The sequence below is a fragment of the Heterodontus francisci genome, chromosome 47, assembly GCF_036365525.1.
Source record: "Heterodontus francisci isolate sHetFra1 chromosome 47, sHetFra1.hap1, whole genome shotgun sequence".
NCBI classification, from domain to species: Eukaryota; Metazoa; Chordata; class Chondrichthyes; order Heterodontiformes; family Heterodontidae; genus Heterodontus; species Heterodontus francisci.
The window spans coordinates 15735578-15750673 of NC_090417.1; the positions used below are offsets into that span (position 1 = coordinate 15735578).

General features: G+C 43.9%; 1 protein-coding gene across 1 annotated transcript in view; it reads left to right on the forward strand.

Annotated features, from left to right (window-relative positions):
• The window catches only part of bin3 (bridging integrator 3), a 129764-nt gene that overhangs the window by 11649 nt on the left and 103019 nt on the right, over positions 1 to 15096 (forward strand). The window contains exon 2 of the mRNA XM_068023488.1: positions 3782 to 3830. Coding sequence (XP_067879589.1) covers positions 3782 to 3830 — 49 coding nt within the window. The remainder of the gene's footprint in view (positions 1 to 3781; positions 3831 to 15096) is intronic.

Consider the following 15096-nt stretch of genomic DNA (forward strand, 5'->3'; position numbering starts at 1 on the left):
CACCTCTGAGTCATGTTTGGTGTAAGCAAAGTGACTGTGATAAATACATAGAGCAAGTAAATGGCTTTCTAGCTAACACATGGTCGATGTGATCTGGTTGACTGGGTTTGATTGCCTGAAGAGGTCAGAGAGGAATGTGCTGGAGTAATTTCTTTCCTGTTGGCCAGGGCTTTTCTCTAGAATTTTGCCTCTTTGAGGGGGTGATGTGGCTGCCAGGGTGGAGGGGGGGAGCAGGCAGTGGTAGGAAGTGTTGCGTTGCGATGCTCCAGCCGACATGATGTGTGGGGCAGGCTTGATAGACCAGCTGCTCTTCGGCTGCCCTTCAATTGTTATGGACTCTCAAATTTGCCAGTGCTTGTGCTGTGCAGTTCCCAGGTGATGGTGTCGTGCTGTCATGCTTTTTGTTGCATCATGAAGTGTCATTGTGAAATCGCCCTGCAACATGTTTCGTTGCGAGTGTTAGACCACCAGCAGTCACCAAGACCCCATGGAAAAACAGGCCATCTTGGCTGCCAGTTTCAGCATTGCTGCTCATTTGAACCTTCAGTTTGCTGTTGCTGAGGGAGACCCAGGCAACCAGAGCCAATGGATGCAAATCCATATGAAAATAGTTGCGTGAAAACTGAGAAGGCTGGAGGAAGAGGGCAGATCGACCTGCATACGGATGAGAAAAGACAGGCTAATAATGGGTTGGCTGGAGACACTTTGACAAGATGTGATGTTGGAGTCGGCCGTTAGAAACTGATTGACTGCTGTGTTTTCTCTTTCAGGATTTCCAGTGTTTAAGTGGTCTAAGTTAAAGGCATGCTGAGCTCTTTGCTTTCTACCTGTCAGCAAATTACAAGCTTCTCTCGTTGAAGCAAACTTTAAAAAGAAAAATGTTGGTCCACGTTAATGATGTTGATTTTCATCTGGTAACCTTGAATGAACAACTAACTATTAATCCTGATGCTGATCAGCTTGGTTTACTGGCTGGTATAACCACACTTGGAGTTCTTGAACTCTACAGAGAGCCAGCATGGACGAGATGGGCCGAATGGCCTCTTTCTGTGCCGTAATAACTCTATGACTCTGAGTACGTGATGCTGCACTGCCCACGTGAAATGACATTGGCCCCATCGTGGTCCATTCAACTGGCTTAAGCCAGCCCTCAATCTGTTGATTTGGCCAACCAGTCATAGAGGGGTTCATTGATGTGAACAGCAGGGGTTCCCTGTCGTCTGGAAGTGCTCTTTTGTGCATTGTGGATCGTTTTTTTCCCCCAATTGGTGTCAAACAAATCTGAAATGGGTTCCTCTACCGGTGGAGTGGGCGCCCACATCATGTAGCGCAGTACTCATTGATGCAGAATAGAATGTGCCTGGCTTTGATGCCCCCATATTGTTAAATAACCAGCTGATACACAGGTGTAGCTCTCATGAAGAATGGCGACGAGGTGAGAACTGCTCGCTGGCGTGCATCAACAGGAAGTGATAGTAAATGAGATATTGAAGTAAAACAAGTCACCTGTTTGTCCAGGTCCCATTGTAGCCACCTCGGCTGTCCTATTCCAGCAATGAACAGGTGATCCAAAAATGGGATTGCAAAACAAATGAATGACGGGCGTCTTCCTCCAGCCAGCCTGCAGAAGGGAACATTTTTAATTGCCTTTAGACAACTGGCACCTGCAAGGAATTCTTTCCTTTGTGAGGATGTTTGTTTATTTTACACACAGCCGTGCTGGTAAATCATGCAATCTTGCAGCCAGAAATCAGTTCAGATACAAGGACTGTCTTTCTTCGTGTAATATTGATGCGATGAAGATGAAAGAGTTTTTTTTTCTCAAAACATCCGAAATGAAAGTCCTTACTTGTCGAACCCTTTGCTTCATCTCGCCCACTATTAATTCCTTCCCTCTTCACCATGCTGTTTTCTAGGATGAATCATCCCTGTTATCCTCTTCCTACTCTTTTTGTATCTGCCATTCTTGCAATCAAGACAACTTCAATGAAAATTGACCCCTGATTGGGTAAAAGCCCATCTCTCTTTCAGCCACTCATCTGATATTTTATTCAAGTTTGACCTCACTCCATTTATCTGAGCCATAAGGAAAACATTTTGGGCAATGTCCTTGTTTTGCCTTGATGGTAGAAATAATGGAAGAAGTCATTTGTCCGTGTCTTGTTTAAAATTAGTTACCTTGGATGAACTGCAGTTTGCATTATCTGCACTGTCTGATGTTCCTGCATTAACTCTTCATGTAATAATGTTTAATCAGACATTACTGCTGAGAATACTATGTGCTTCCCTCACCTTCCAAATTGTCAATCATTTCCAGAAGATCAAACTTCACAAAGGATTGAGCAATTTGAAAAGCTTATGAAATTCTATAATTTAACACCAAGGCAAAATAATCAACAAAATTAAAGCATTATTTAAAATCTGATGTTTGGAGTATGTATTGTGAATCAACTTGTATTGAGGAATTGAAGAAACTGATGGGATAGAGATTTTTTAATCTGTATTCATTCAAAACTTAGGGCCAAGCAAAATACTGCGACTGCAGTAATGTTACAATTACTTTGTCAGATCTCTTGGACCTTTCTTGTTCTGATGCTAGTTAGCTTTGGTAATCGATCGTTGTGGCTTCTTGGGTTTCTGATCATTTGCCTGTATTTTTTTAAAATCATCTGTTAATTCAGAAATGGTTGCCCCTGAGGAATAAGATTGAAATGGAAGGGTTCTTTTACTGTGCAAAGGATACCCATTCATCCCGTGGTTTCCACACATACTCAGTTTCGGTTAGATACTGATGGCTTGGAGAGGCTTCATGGAAGGAGCTATTTTCAGGCATTGAGTGATGGTGCAAAAATGCCCTACCGTTCATCTAATGGTCCTTGAAATACTGCCATAGCATTCTCTTTACAGCAGATCTGTGGCTCTTGGTACATTTCGGCCTCCGTGAACAGTCTGAGATATTGCCAGAGTAGTGGGTTCATTTGTCTTTCTTTCCCCCCATCTTCATGATGTGGAAGAAAGCAGGAATTAAGGCTGTCCCAGGATCCATACAGAGAGTGAATGATCTCTGCTGAAACTCAAGGGTTTAGTTGGTGCCTTTCCTTTGCCTCTCTGACTTTTCCTCAGTTCTGCAACTTCCGGCATGCTGGCGCATGTGAAATTGGCAGGACCTCCCCCTCCCCAGCTCTTTGGGAACCAAATTACCATCCTTCAACAGGGCAGCATTCATGAGAGCGGCTGCTTGGGGATTGTGGCCCCTGACATCAAGTTGCCCAAGAAGATCAGAAGCAGCAGCAGCAGCATGTGGCCCCTTGAGCCTGCTCCATCCTTTTAATGGCTGATCTTCTATCTCCATTCCATTTTACTGCCCTATTCCTGTGTCCCTTCTTCCCTTCCCTTTCCCCAATCGACCTCAGCCTTAAATATAATCAACAACTGAGCAGAGTTAACAAAGAAAACTCACTCTCCCTCCAACCATGTGGTTTAATATATCTCACTGATAACTTCCATTTCATTGTTGTATTTGAACTCAGTAAATAGCGGAGTCCTTGGCCAGTGTGCTGCAGAACAATGTGGACTCTGAAGTGTTGGATGAAAGTGTTGTGCATTCTGTATCCATTAATTATCTTTTGCCACAGTGTGGGGAGACATCTAGTGTGTGCAAGCAGTAGATTATAGAAGCAGGATTGTGTGTTCATTCAGTACACTCAGTGATAATTACTGTAAAATAGGGCTCTGAGGTAGTACAGTGCTCTCATGGTAAAACCTTACGTTTGTTTTGCAGGATTCCTTTCAAGATTGGTCAGCCTAAAAAACAGATTGTACCAAAGACTGTAAGTACTAGATTTCCAAGTTGGAGAATGCTTTGTTTTCATCGTCAACCACTGCTGCTGTCGGGTTCATTATTAATTTGTTCAGTTTGGGCGTGCATACTTAATTTCTTTATGTTGCATAGTAGCATGGGGCAGTATGGAATAGAAATTACAGCATTTCTCCCAAGTCTGTGTATCAAAATAGATTGGGTAGGATTTTGCTAGGAAGATAACAGTGAGATGAACAATGGTTTAGGTGTTACTTGTGCGATAATCAGATTTCTGGTAAGCACACGTGCATTTAAAAGCAGAAATCTGAAAGTTGTCTGAGATGCTCGTTCCTGGTCAGCTGTGAGAAAACAGCATCTCGCTGGGACTCTCGTGGAGAGTTTCTGTACTGATTCAACGAGCACTTGTTCATTCCTAAGTTTTTTTTCACTTTTTGTCTCTTTTTCTCCCCCTCGCTCTGAATCCAATCGTTCTTTCCTTTTTCACTTTCTCGACTTGATTTGCCCTTGAATTCAATATTCTACTTCAGACCCTGTGCTGTTTGTTAATGATTCTTCAATCTGATTGGTTGAAGAGACACATTGGCTTGTCTGTTCTCAAGTCCCAGATACCCTGCAGAGGGCATTGCGATGTTTGGTTGACAGCAACTTGCTGTCGGAGAAAGCCATTGTGTCCAGTGTCCCTTTTCCACATTCCAGAGAGGTCAGTCACTCGTTTGATTGTTGCATGCTTCTGGCCTGAAGCCGAAAACTTGTCAGCACTGTTCCTTCACCAAACAGTATTAGACTCTGACCTGTGGCTGTGATGACGAAACAGTTAGACTTTGTGACCTTTAGGCACACAACCGGACCCAAACTGAATAATACATTATGCATTGCATGATACAATGCTGCTGTGATAATCCCCATCAGAGTGAACATGAAAATCAGAGTGCTTAATTGCCTCTTAAGTCTTCCTTGTGAAAATTTGGTTTGCATTGTAATTTGCCATTTTGCAGTACTTTGTGATCAAGTTGAAATGCTGTCCTTTGCTGAGCTGCCAGTTTGGATTTGGGCCAGGACCATAATAATGCTGCTGAATGGACCAGGCTCCCTGTACACCTTGCTGGTCTTTCTGTGTTATCTCTTCTTTGTGTTAACCTTCTGGTCTTTGCTCCCCTCCAGAGTGCTCTGGTTCATGTCAGATTCAGGGCAGTCGACCTTCACTTCTTGAGAAGTAAACCAAGAGGAAAATCTTTCAGCTTTCAGTGTTTCGTGTTATTTTTGTTTTGAGAGCTGTCTGTTTGCATGACTAATTGCTACACTTAGCTCCCTCTTAGATTTATTTGGCAATTCACTGTTGATGTTACAAGTTGCGATGCAGGTTAACAAATCCATCAAAAATGTAAACGAAGAATTGGGCTTCGATCCTCAAGGATGAGAATTGAAAAGCAGGGCAGTTATTTTCAAATTGTATAGAACTTGGGATAAACCACACTTGGAGAGCTGTACACAGTTCTGATCTCCATCCGAGAAAACAGAGATAGAAGCAGTGGAAAATGGATTTCCAAGGATAATACCAGAACTCTGAGGTTATACGCATCAGGTCAGACTCAACATTTTGGGGCTGTTTTCTGTAGAAGCAACAAGGCTAAAGGATGACCTTAACGGAAGACTTGAAAATTATGAAGGTGCTTGATAGGGTTGGCATGGAGAAGATGTTCCCACTTGTGGGGGGATCCACAACTGGGGGGGGCCATTAAAACAAGAGAGTCACCAATAAATCCAATCGGGAATTCAGGAGAAACTTGTTTGCCCAGACAGTGGTGAGAATGTGAAGTTCGCTGCCACAGGGAGTAAAGGCCTGCTCGGGTCTGAAAAAAAAACCCGACCTGAACCTGACAGAACTACATCGGACCCGGACCGAGTCCTTCCATTTCTTCCCGCGCCCGACCCGACCATAGTGCACTCACTGAACTTACCACTTTTGGATTGAATGGAAGGAAGCTGTACTGCTGCAGCATGAGCGCGATGACGTCAGAGAGACGCTCACTCACTCAGTGTGCAGACTCAGAGACTGTGGAGTACTGTGTGTGTCCGACCCGAGCCCGAAAGCCAGACCCGGAGGAGCGACCCGAACCCGACGCGTGTAGTCGGGTCCCGTCGGGTTCGGGTCGGGTAGCAGGCCTTTAACAGGGAGTGGTTGAGATGGATGGATGGAGTATAGATGGATTTAACGGCAGGCACGATAAACACACGAGGGAGAAATGAATAGAAGGTTCTGCTGCAGAGTGTGGTGAAGAGGTATGGGAGAAGGTTCGTGTCAAGCATATACACCGGCATCGACCAGTTGGGTCTAGTGATCTGTTTCTGTGCTGTCCATTCTGTGTGACAAAGGAAAAAAGTGAAACGTAGCTTTGATTGGGGCTGCACAGTGGCGCAGTGGTTAGCACCGCAGCCTCACAGCTCCAGGGACCCGGGTTCGATTCTGGGTACTGCCTGTGCGGAGTTTGCAAGTTCTCTCTGTGACTGCATGAGTTTTTGCCGGGTGCTCCGGTTTCCTCCCACAGCCAAAGACTTGCAGGTTGATAGGTAAATTGGCCATTGTATATTGCCCCGAGTGTAGGTAGGTGTTAGGGAATATGGGATTACTGTAGGGTTAGTATAAATGGGTGGTTGTTGGTTGGCACAGACACGGTGGGCCGAAGGGCCTGTTTCAGTGCTGTATCTCGAAATAAATTGTGGATAGATCCCTGAAGACTGTTCTCACACATGTCATTCTAAAAGATTTTACATTTGTTGGGGTTCTTGTCCCAGAGTCATGGAGGGATATAGCACTGAAACAGGCCCTTCGGCCCACCAAATCTGTGCAGACCATCCACCACCCATTTACACTAATCCGACTTTAATCCCATATTCCCTACCACATCCCCACCTTCCCTCAATTCTCCTACCACCGACCAGCACGAGAGGCAATTTATAATGGCCAATTTACCTATCAACCCACAAGACTTTTGGCTGTGGGAGGAAACCGGAGCACCCGGAGAAAACCCACGCAGACACAGGGAGAACTTGCAAACTCCACACAGGCAGTACCCAGAATTGAACCCGGGTCCCTGGAGCTGTGAGGCTGCAGTGCTAACCACTGCGCCACTGTGCAATAATCTGTCCTTTTCCTTCAACAAATGGTGTGATGTCGAGCCAGAGGATTCCTTTCGAGTACCTGCGCGTGAACACTGATGTGCAGGGACATGCTTGTTGGCTTTGGGATAAATATCCAGCTGCTTTGCTTTAGAAACTACACAGGGTGTTAACTGGTGATCAATTATTTTAAATGATATACAGGTGGATGGCATTATTTGGGCATTCACTTGAGCGCATATAAAGAGATACTTTTCTAAACTGTGGTGTGGTTGGGTTAGGAGTTGGATACTTGTAATATTTCACTCTGTAAGTAAGTGCAAGACCGAATAAAGATTGGCTCCAGTATTGTCATTCACCAACTGACTCTCTGACATTTAACACAGGGACTGAAAAGCTAAATCTTAAAAAAACACACACAAGTATTTTGTGTTTACGGAGATTCCAGTTGCATTAGTGTCAGTTTTGGGGAGCAGCTGTACTTTGAGGCAATATCTGTCCTTTTACACCTCAACGCATCTGCTCCATTGTGCGGTCAAAGAAATAATAAGCATGCAGGGATCCGGATAAGAACTGTGTCAATATTTTCCAATGCTCATTTAAGTAGAGACGTAAAAATGATCTCTTGAGTAAAATGCTCGCCTTCTTGTGAACATGTACCATTTTCGTACAGATCCGAGTAGCAGGGGTTCAAACTTCAGTTTGGATTTGCATTATGATCTTTGTTTCACCTCAGTCGATGGGTACTGCAGCTTGATATCCTGCAGTTAAATGGAGGCATTTTAGCGTCAAGTTCTTCCGGGTAAAATGGACAGGTTCCTATAAGCAAGAGTCTCATGCATGAAGATTTCAAAATTTCTTAGTTCGACACTGTTTCCCTTAGCCCAAGGGTATGGAAGTCGGGTTCACACTCAAGATAAAGGGGTTGACCATTGTGGACTGAGTTCAGAAATGTCTTCACTCAGAGGCTTGTGAATCTTAGGAATTCTCTGCTCCAGAGAGCGGTTTATGCTCAGACATGGACTATATTCAAGACTGAGATCGATAGGTCTTAGGAACAAAGGGAAGTGAGATGGTTAGATTGTTGGGGAATAAAAGGACATGGGGATAGTGCAGGAAAGTGGCATTGAGGTAGAAGTTCAGCCACAATCTTGCAGAATGGCAGGGCAGGTTGGAGCGGCTGTAAAGCCTACTCCTCTGTTTCTTCTGACAACTTCGCCATGGTCATAAATATTTAGTTTGGCTAAGAATGGCGAGAAAGCAATGAGCTTTAATAGTGTACAACTTAGGGAAACAATGATTATTTGACAGCATGTGTCGTGTAACATTATGTTCTGTGCAACAGAGCACCAATTATAACCATTAGTTGCAGTGAGAGCTAACTGTTGGCTCTATTGCATCAGCTGCTTGCTTGCATTATCTTATCCTGTCACGTGGCATAACATGCTGCTCTGCTCATAAGACTGTCTGGGCAGATTGTGGAAGGCTGCACATCATATTGAATGGTTGACGCACACATACGCAGCGTGCAAACGCACACACACGTGTGTGTATATAAATATATGTTTTATTCATATATGAATAAAGCATTTGTGTCAGAGTGAGTTGCAGAGTTGCAGGAAGCTCTGTAGTTCAGAAGCGCTTTCCTGATGATGTGTACCACAGCCTTGTGACATGCTACAACGCAACGGTTAAGAGGTTAGTGAGCAAAATTAAAGCACGTGAGATTGGGGGTAAAATACTGGCATGGATTGAGAACTGGTTGACAGACAGGAAATAGAGATTAGGAATGAACGGGTCTTTTTCTGGGTGGCAGGCAGTGACTAGTGGGTCAGTGCTTGGGCCCCAGCTATTCACAATATATATTAATGACTTGGGTGAGGGAACTAAATGCAACATTTCCAAGTTTGCAAATGACACAATGCGAGGAGGGGGAATATGAGCTGTGAGGAGGATGCAAAGAGGCTCCAATGTGATTTGGACAAGTTGGCTGAGTGGGCAAATGCATGGCAGATGCAGTAGAACGTGGATAAATGTGAGGTTATCCACTTTGGTTGTAAAAACAGAAAGGCAGATTATTATCTGAATGGTGATAGATTGGGAAAGGTGGAGGTGCAATGAGACCTGGGTGTCCTTGTACACCAGTCGCTGAAAGCAAGCATTCAGGTGCAGCAAGCAATGAGGAAGGCGAATGGTATTTTGGCCTTCATTGCAAGAGGATTTGAGTACAGGAGCAAGGATGTCTTCCTGCAGTTATACAGGGCCTTGGTGAGACCGCATCTGGAATATTGTGTACAGTTTTGGTCTCCTTATCTGAGGCAGGATGTTCTTGCCAGGGAGGGAGTGCAAAGAAGATTTACTAGGCTGATTCTTGGGAAGGTAGGATTGACGTATGAGGAAAGGCCTACATTCTCTCGAATTTAGAAGAATGAGAGGGGATCTCATGGAAACCTATAAAATTCTAACAGGGCTAGACAGGCTAGATGCAGGGAGGATGTTCCCAATGGCTGGGGAGTCCAGAACCAGGGGTCACAGTCTCAGTATGCCAGAACCGAGATGAGGAGAAATTTCTTCACTCAGAGTGTAGTGGACCTGTGGAATTCTCTCCCGCAGAAGGCAGTGGAGGCCAAGTCATGAAATATATTCAAGAAGGAGATAGATATATTTCTTCATGCCAAAGGGATCAAGGGATCTGGGGAGAAAGCGGGGACAGGGTACTGAATTAGACGATCAGCCATGATCTTTTTTGAATGGCAGAGCAGGCCCGAATGGCCTGCTCCTGCTCCTATTTTTTATGTTTCTATAACCCCTGGTGTACATTTGATAAATTGTGAAGTTGTGCAAGCAGGTCTTGTCTGGTGGACAACATGGTGTTATTACTGTATTAAAATGTGCCCTGGGGCATAGTTGGCTACTCTTATTGAGCCACAGTTAAGATTGCACTTCTACTGATTTCAGCAATGCTGCTTTGGGTGGGGTTTGGGTGTTCATTTATATTCATCAGCCGTTTAAATTTGGCACCCTGTGTTTCAACCATCTTGAGTTCAGAAGCATTTCCCCACAAAGTTTTTCAGATGTGCGCAGGGGAACCTCCATTGGTGCAGAGACCAGTACTCGACATCGCAGATTATCCACTGGAATTTTCATGGAACAGAGCCTTGTGCACGGCACAGCATACCAAGGGCAAACTAAAGGAAGCTCACAGCCCGAGAAAGTTTTTTGTTGTCTTTGTTTTCATTCCTCTGTGCATGGCATTGCTGTGCCGTACGTGTCTGACCAAAATGCAAGAATTATTGATTATTTACCAACTTCCCACGTCCTTCAGAAAGTTCCCTGCCATTACTGCGGATAATGTAGGTTGCAGTCTGAAATTTCAAGTAAAAGATGTGTGAATATGATGCCTTGACCTCCATTGGGAATCTGAATTTTATCATCCCAAGTAAGGCTGGATATGAAGTTGCAGTTTGTTTCTTTGTTAACCTTGGGGGGGTTTCTTTATCAAGGGTCATTTAGGGACCCTGAAGAGCAACTTGCATTTATATCGCACTGTTCACAACATCAGGACATTCCAAAGCATTTTACAGCCAATTAAGTCCTCGTTCAAGTGTAGTCACTGTTGCAATACAGAAACCGTGGCAGTCAATTTGCACAGACAAGCTCCCAGTAACAGCAATGACCAGATAATCTGTTGGAGTGATGTTGGTCAAGGAATAAATCAATGTTGAGCAGGACCAAAGTCCCCTCTAATTTTTTTTGTTGTGTGTGGCCTCTTGTGTTTGACAAATTTGTTAGAGCTTTTTTGAGGATGTAAGTGGTATGGTAGACAAAGGGGAACCAGTGGATGTAGTAGACTTGGATCTCCAAAATGCATTCAATAAAGTGCCACACAAAATGGTAATTTGCAAGATAAGGGCGCCTGGAGTCGGGGGGTAATATATGAGCATCAATAGAGGATTGGTTAACGGACAGGAAGCAGAGAGTAGGGACAAATGGGGCATTTTCAAATTGACAGGCTGTGACTAGTGGAGTGTCGCAAGGAACAGTGCTGTGGCCTCAGCTGTTTAGAATCTATATTTATGACTGAGCAAAACAGACTGAGAGTCATGTATCGAAGTTTGCTGACGGTACAATGTTAGGTGGGAATGCAAGCTGTGAGAAGAACGCCAAGACGCTGAAATGAGATATAGACAGCTCAAGTGAATGGGCAACATGGTGGCAGATGGAGTATCATGTAGGGCAGGGTGAAGAAATGCACTTTGTCGTAAGAACAGAAAAGCAAAATTTTTTAAACAAGACTTTGAAACTTCTGTTACTCTTAAGTATTGCTGAAAACAGACATTTTGTCGAAGCTTATCGTCTTGCACTCATCAGGACAATTTGCAAGAATACCAATGTAAGGGAAGCAACAAATTTATACTGTACGAGAAGACAGTGCTGATTGGTTGGCAAGTGGACTCTGATTGTGAGAGTAGTTGTCATGGAGAATGCACCAGTTTTTCTGACAGTTCACTGTCAAGCTTTGTTTGAAATTTAAACCAGGCAGCTTGACTCTGGTCAAGGCATTGCCCTGAGGAATGAATCAACGAATGGCTGTCACTTATTTTGTTTAGCTGAAACAGGCTGAAAGTTGTTGCTTCCCTTACATTGGTATTCTTGCAAATTGTCCTGAGGAGTGGAAGATGAAATGCTTCAACAACATGTCTGTTTTCAGCAATACTCAAGTTCTGTACTACCAAACGACTGTTCTGTTCATCTGTTAATTGTTTTCAATGGTTTGATAATATGCAGGTGAAAGGTTTTAATTGGGGTCTTAGTTGAGCGTTTATAAGCAGACACTCACTGATACTGGGGGAGGGTTTTGAGTGAGGAGCTACATGTTTGCAATTCTTTTATTCTGCACAATAAATCTGAAACTGAGTAAAGATAGGCTCCAGCATTATCCTTCCATAACAAGCTTTCTGGAGTTGAACAACGTGGGAATGTTGATGTTTCGAGAGACTTGAGTGTGCTTGTACAAGGAACGCAGTAAGTTAACATGCAGGTACAGCAAGCAATTAGGAAGGGAAATGCCATGTTGGCCTTTATTGCAAGGGGATTGGAGTACAGGAATAAGGAAGTATTGCTACAATTGTCCAGGGCTTTGGTGAGACCACACCAGGAATATTGTGTGTTCCTTTGGTCTCCATGTGCTCACATTGGAGGTAGTTCAGCCAAGGTTCATTCGATTAGTTCTTGGGATGAGAGGCTGAGTAAATTTGGTCTATACTGTCTGGAGTTCAGAAGAATGAGAGGTGATCTCATTGAAACATAGAGGATTCCGAAGGGGCTTGACATGGTAGACCCTGAGAAGTTGTTTCCCCTGATTGAGAATCTAGAACATGGGGACATAGTCTCAGGATAAGTGGTCAATTATTTAGGACTGAGATGCGGAGAATTTCTTCACTCAGTGGTTTGTGAATCTTTGGAATTCTCTACCCAGAGGGTTGTGGATACTCCATCGTTGAATATATTTAAGGCGGAGACAGATAGATTTTTGGTCTCGGAATCAAGAGATATGAGGAGTGGATGGGAAAGTGGAGTTGAGGCTGATCAGCCATGATTGTGTTGAATGATGAAGCTGGCTCGAGGGGCTGTATGGTCCACTTCTGCTCCGAATTCTTAGGTTATTCTTTTCAGTGCATGGACCCTTTTTTGCACTGCCATGCACACATGGTAACTTAAAGGGACTCAGCCCGGAGGGGAACATCAGTGTAGCTGTGCAGCTTAGAGAGAACATTGGCCAGGATTCCCCTGCTTTTCTGCAAAATAGCACCAGGGAACTTATTTTACATAGACCTGAGACGACAGAGGAAGATTCGCTTTTACATCTGATGGAGAAGGTGAATGAAAGCTGGCGCTTTCTGCAAATGGAGTGACATGAGCAGAGTTGGAAATGGCAAAATATAAAAACGAATTGCAAGAAAATAATCAATTGAGCAATAATAGTAGCTATTATCACTGTGTCCAAATATTTAAAGGCCAGCACCTTGTCATTGATAGCCTATGTACAGTAGATATGAAAGAGTTACTCAAACTGGTGCTTTGGAGAGCTTTGATTCGTTTTACCTGTGAAAATTTTGACACACTCAAAACGTTGACATGAATTCGGCATGAACAATAAGTAGTTTTACTTTTCAGTTTCATTCTGCCACAACTGTTGCCCCCCACCGCCCACCAGAGTCCTTTTACATAACCTCTTCCGACATAGTAGGAGGGTGGTCTCAGCCAGAGACCCTGTCAGACTGATCCTGTTTTTCACCAGTGAACAGTAGATGTGCGAGAGGTGAAAGAGGGAGCTTGCATTTAACGAACACAGTGAGGTCTGAACGGAAAGATTTTGGTCAGGTTACCAGGAGAACTCTTCTGTTCTTCTTCGAACAGGGTCAGGGGATTTTCAGTGCATGGACCCTTTTTTGCACTGCCATGCACACGTGGTAACTGAAAGGGACTCAGCCCGTAGATTGAGCTTCAGTTTGATATCTTATCCATGAGGCAGCACCTCTGATAGTGCAGCAGTCCCTCAGTACTGCACTGCAGTACCGTGCTGGATTGTGTGCTCGAGTCTCTGGAGTGGGACAATATTTTGCATTTTCTTGAACTCTCAAACTAGTGCTACAAGCTTTTGTGCGAATTGAGTGCTGATCAAACATATCCTGAGGATGACAAGTCGATAGAAGTGACAAGCAAGCATGGGACTTGATTGGATGTTTGTTTTGGTTGCAAAATCAGTGCTATATTATCAAAGTTTCCATGAACTGGTGGACATTTTAATAATGGAATGATAGGGTAATTGTGGAAATTACTTTTTGAGGCACGCCCGTAGTTGAATTCTTTTGTCAACTCCTTGCTAGCGACCACCTGTGCAAGTCTTATCAGGTAGATTGTGAAGTAATGCCACCTTGTTGGCTCCAGTGTTAAAATGTCTGCATACCACAGAGGTGTTAAAAGACAGGTACAAGGAGAGGCAGGCACAGCAGTCAGCCTTCTTGGCACTTTAACAACTGTGTTCAGAGTATATTTATTTTACTGTAGACGTCAGCAAAGGGTGCATTCCCGATTTCCATTGCTCTGACATTAGTGGCTGTGCTTTCAACTGCCTGAGCTGAAAGCTCTGGAATTCCTTTCCTAAACCTCTTTGCCTCTCTCTTCTCCTTGAATATGCTCCTTTAAAGTCTACCTCTTTTAGCAAGCCTTTGGTCACCTGTACTAATATGTCCTTTTGTGTTGAATAAACCTTGGGACATGTTACTATGTTAAAAGCATTCCATAAATGTGCGATTTGAATGCTGACCAAAGTTTTTGACACCACGCCTTTAATGTTGGCATCCTTCCATCCACGAAAGATGATGAACACGCAGCAAACAATCCATATAAGTGGGGTGTCTTCTCTTACTTAATAACATCCGAATTAGGAGCAGGAGTTGGCCCGTCAAGCCTGCTCTGCCATTCAAGAAGATCATGGCTGATCTGATTGTAATCTCAGCTCCACATAACCTTTCCCCCCCCCTTACTTATCAAGAATCTATCTACCTCTGCCTTAAAAATATTCAAAGACTCTGCTTCCACTGCCTTTGGAGGAAGAGAGTTCCAAAGACTCGTGACCCTCTAAGAGAAACAATTTCTCCTCATCTCTGACATAAATGGGCGACCCGTTATTTCGAAACAGAGACCCCTAGTTCGAGATTCTCCCACAAGAGGAAACATCCTTTCCACATCCACCCTGTCAAGACCCCTCAGGATCTTGTTTCAGTCAAGTCGCCTCTCTCTCCCCTAAATTCCAGCGGATACAAGCCTAGCCTGTCCAACCTTTCCTCAAGACAACCCGCCCATTCCAGGTATGAGTGTAGTAAATCTTCTCTGAACTGCTGCCAATGCATTTACATTGTTTCTTAAATAAGGAGACCAGTACTGCACACGGTACTCCAGATGTGGTCTCACCAATGCCCTGGATAACAGAAGTGTAACCTCCCTACTTTTGTATTCAATTCCCCTCGCAATAAAAAGTAACATTCTGTTCGCTTTCCAAAATTACTTGCTGTACCTGCATATTCACCTTTTGCAATTCATGCACGAGGACACCAGATCCCTTTGCATCTCACAGCTCTGCAATCTCTCACCAT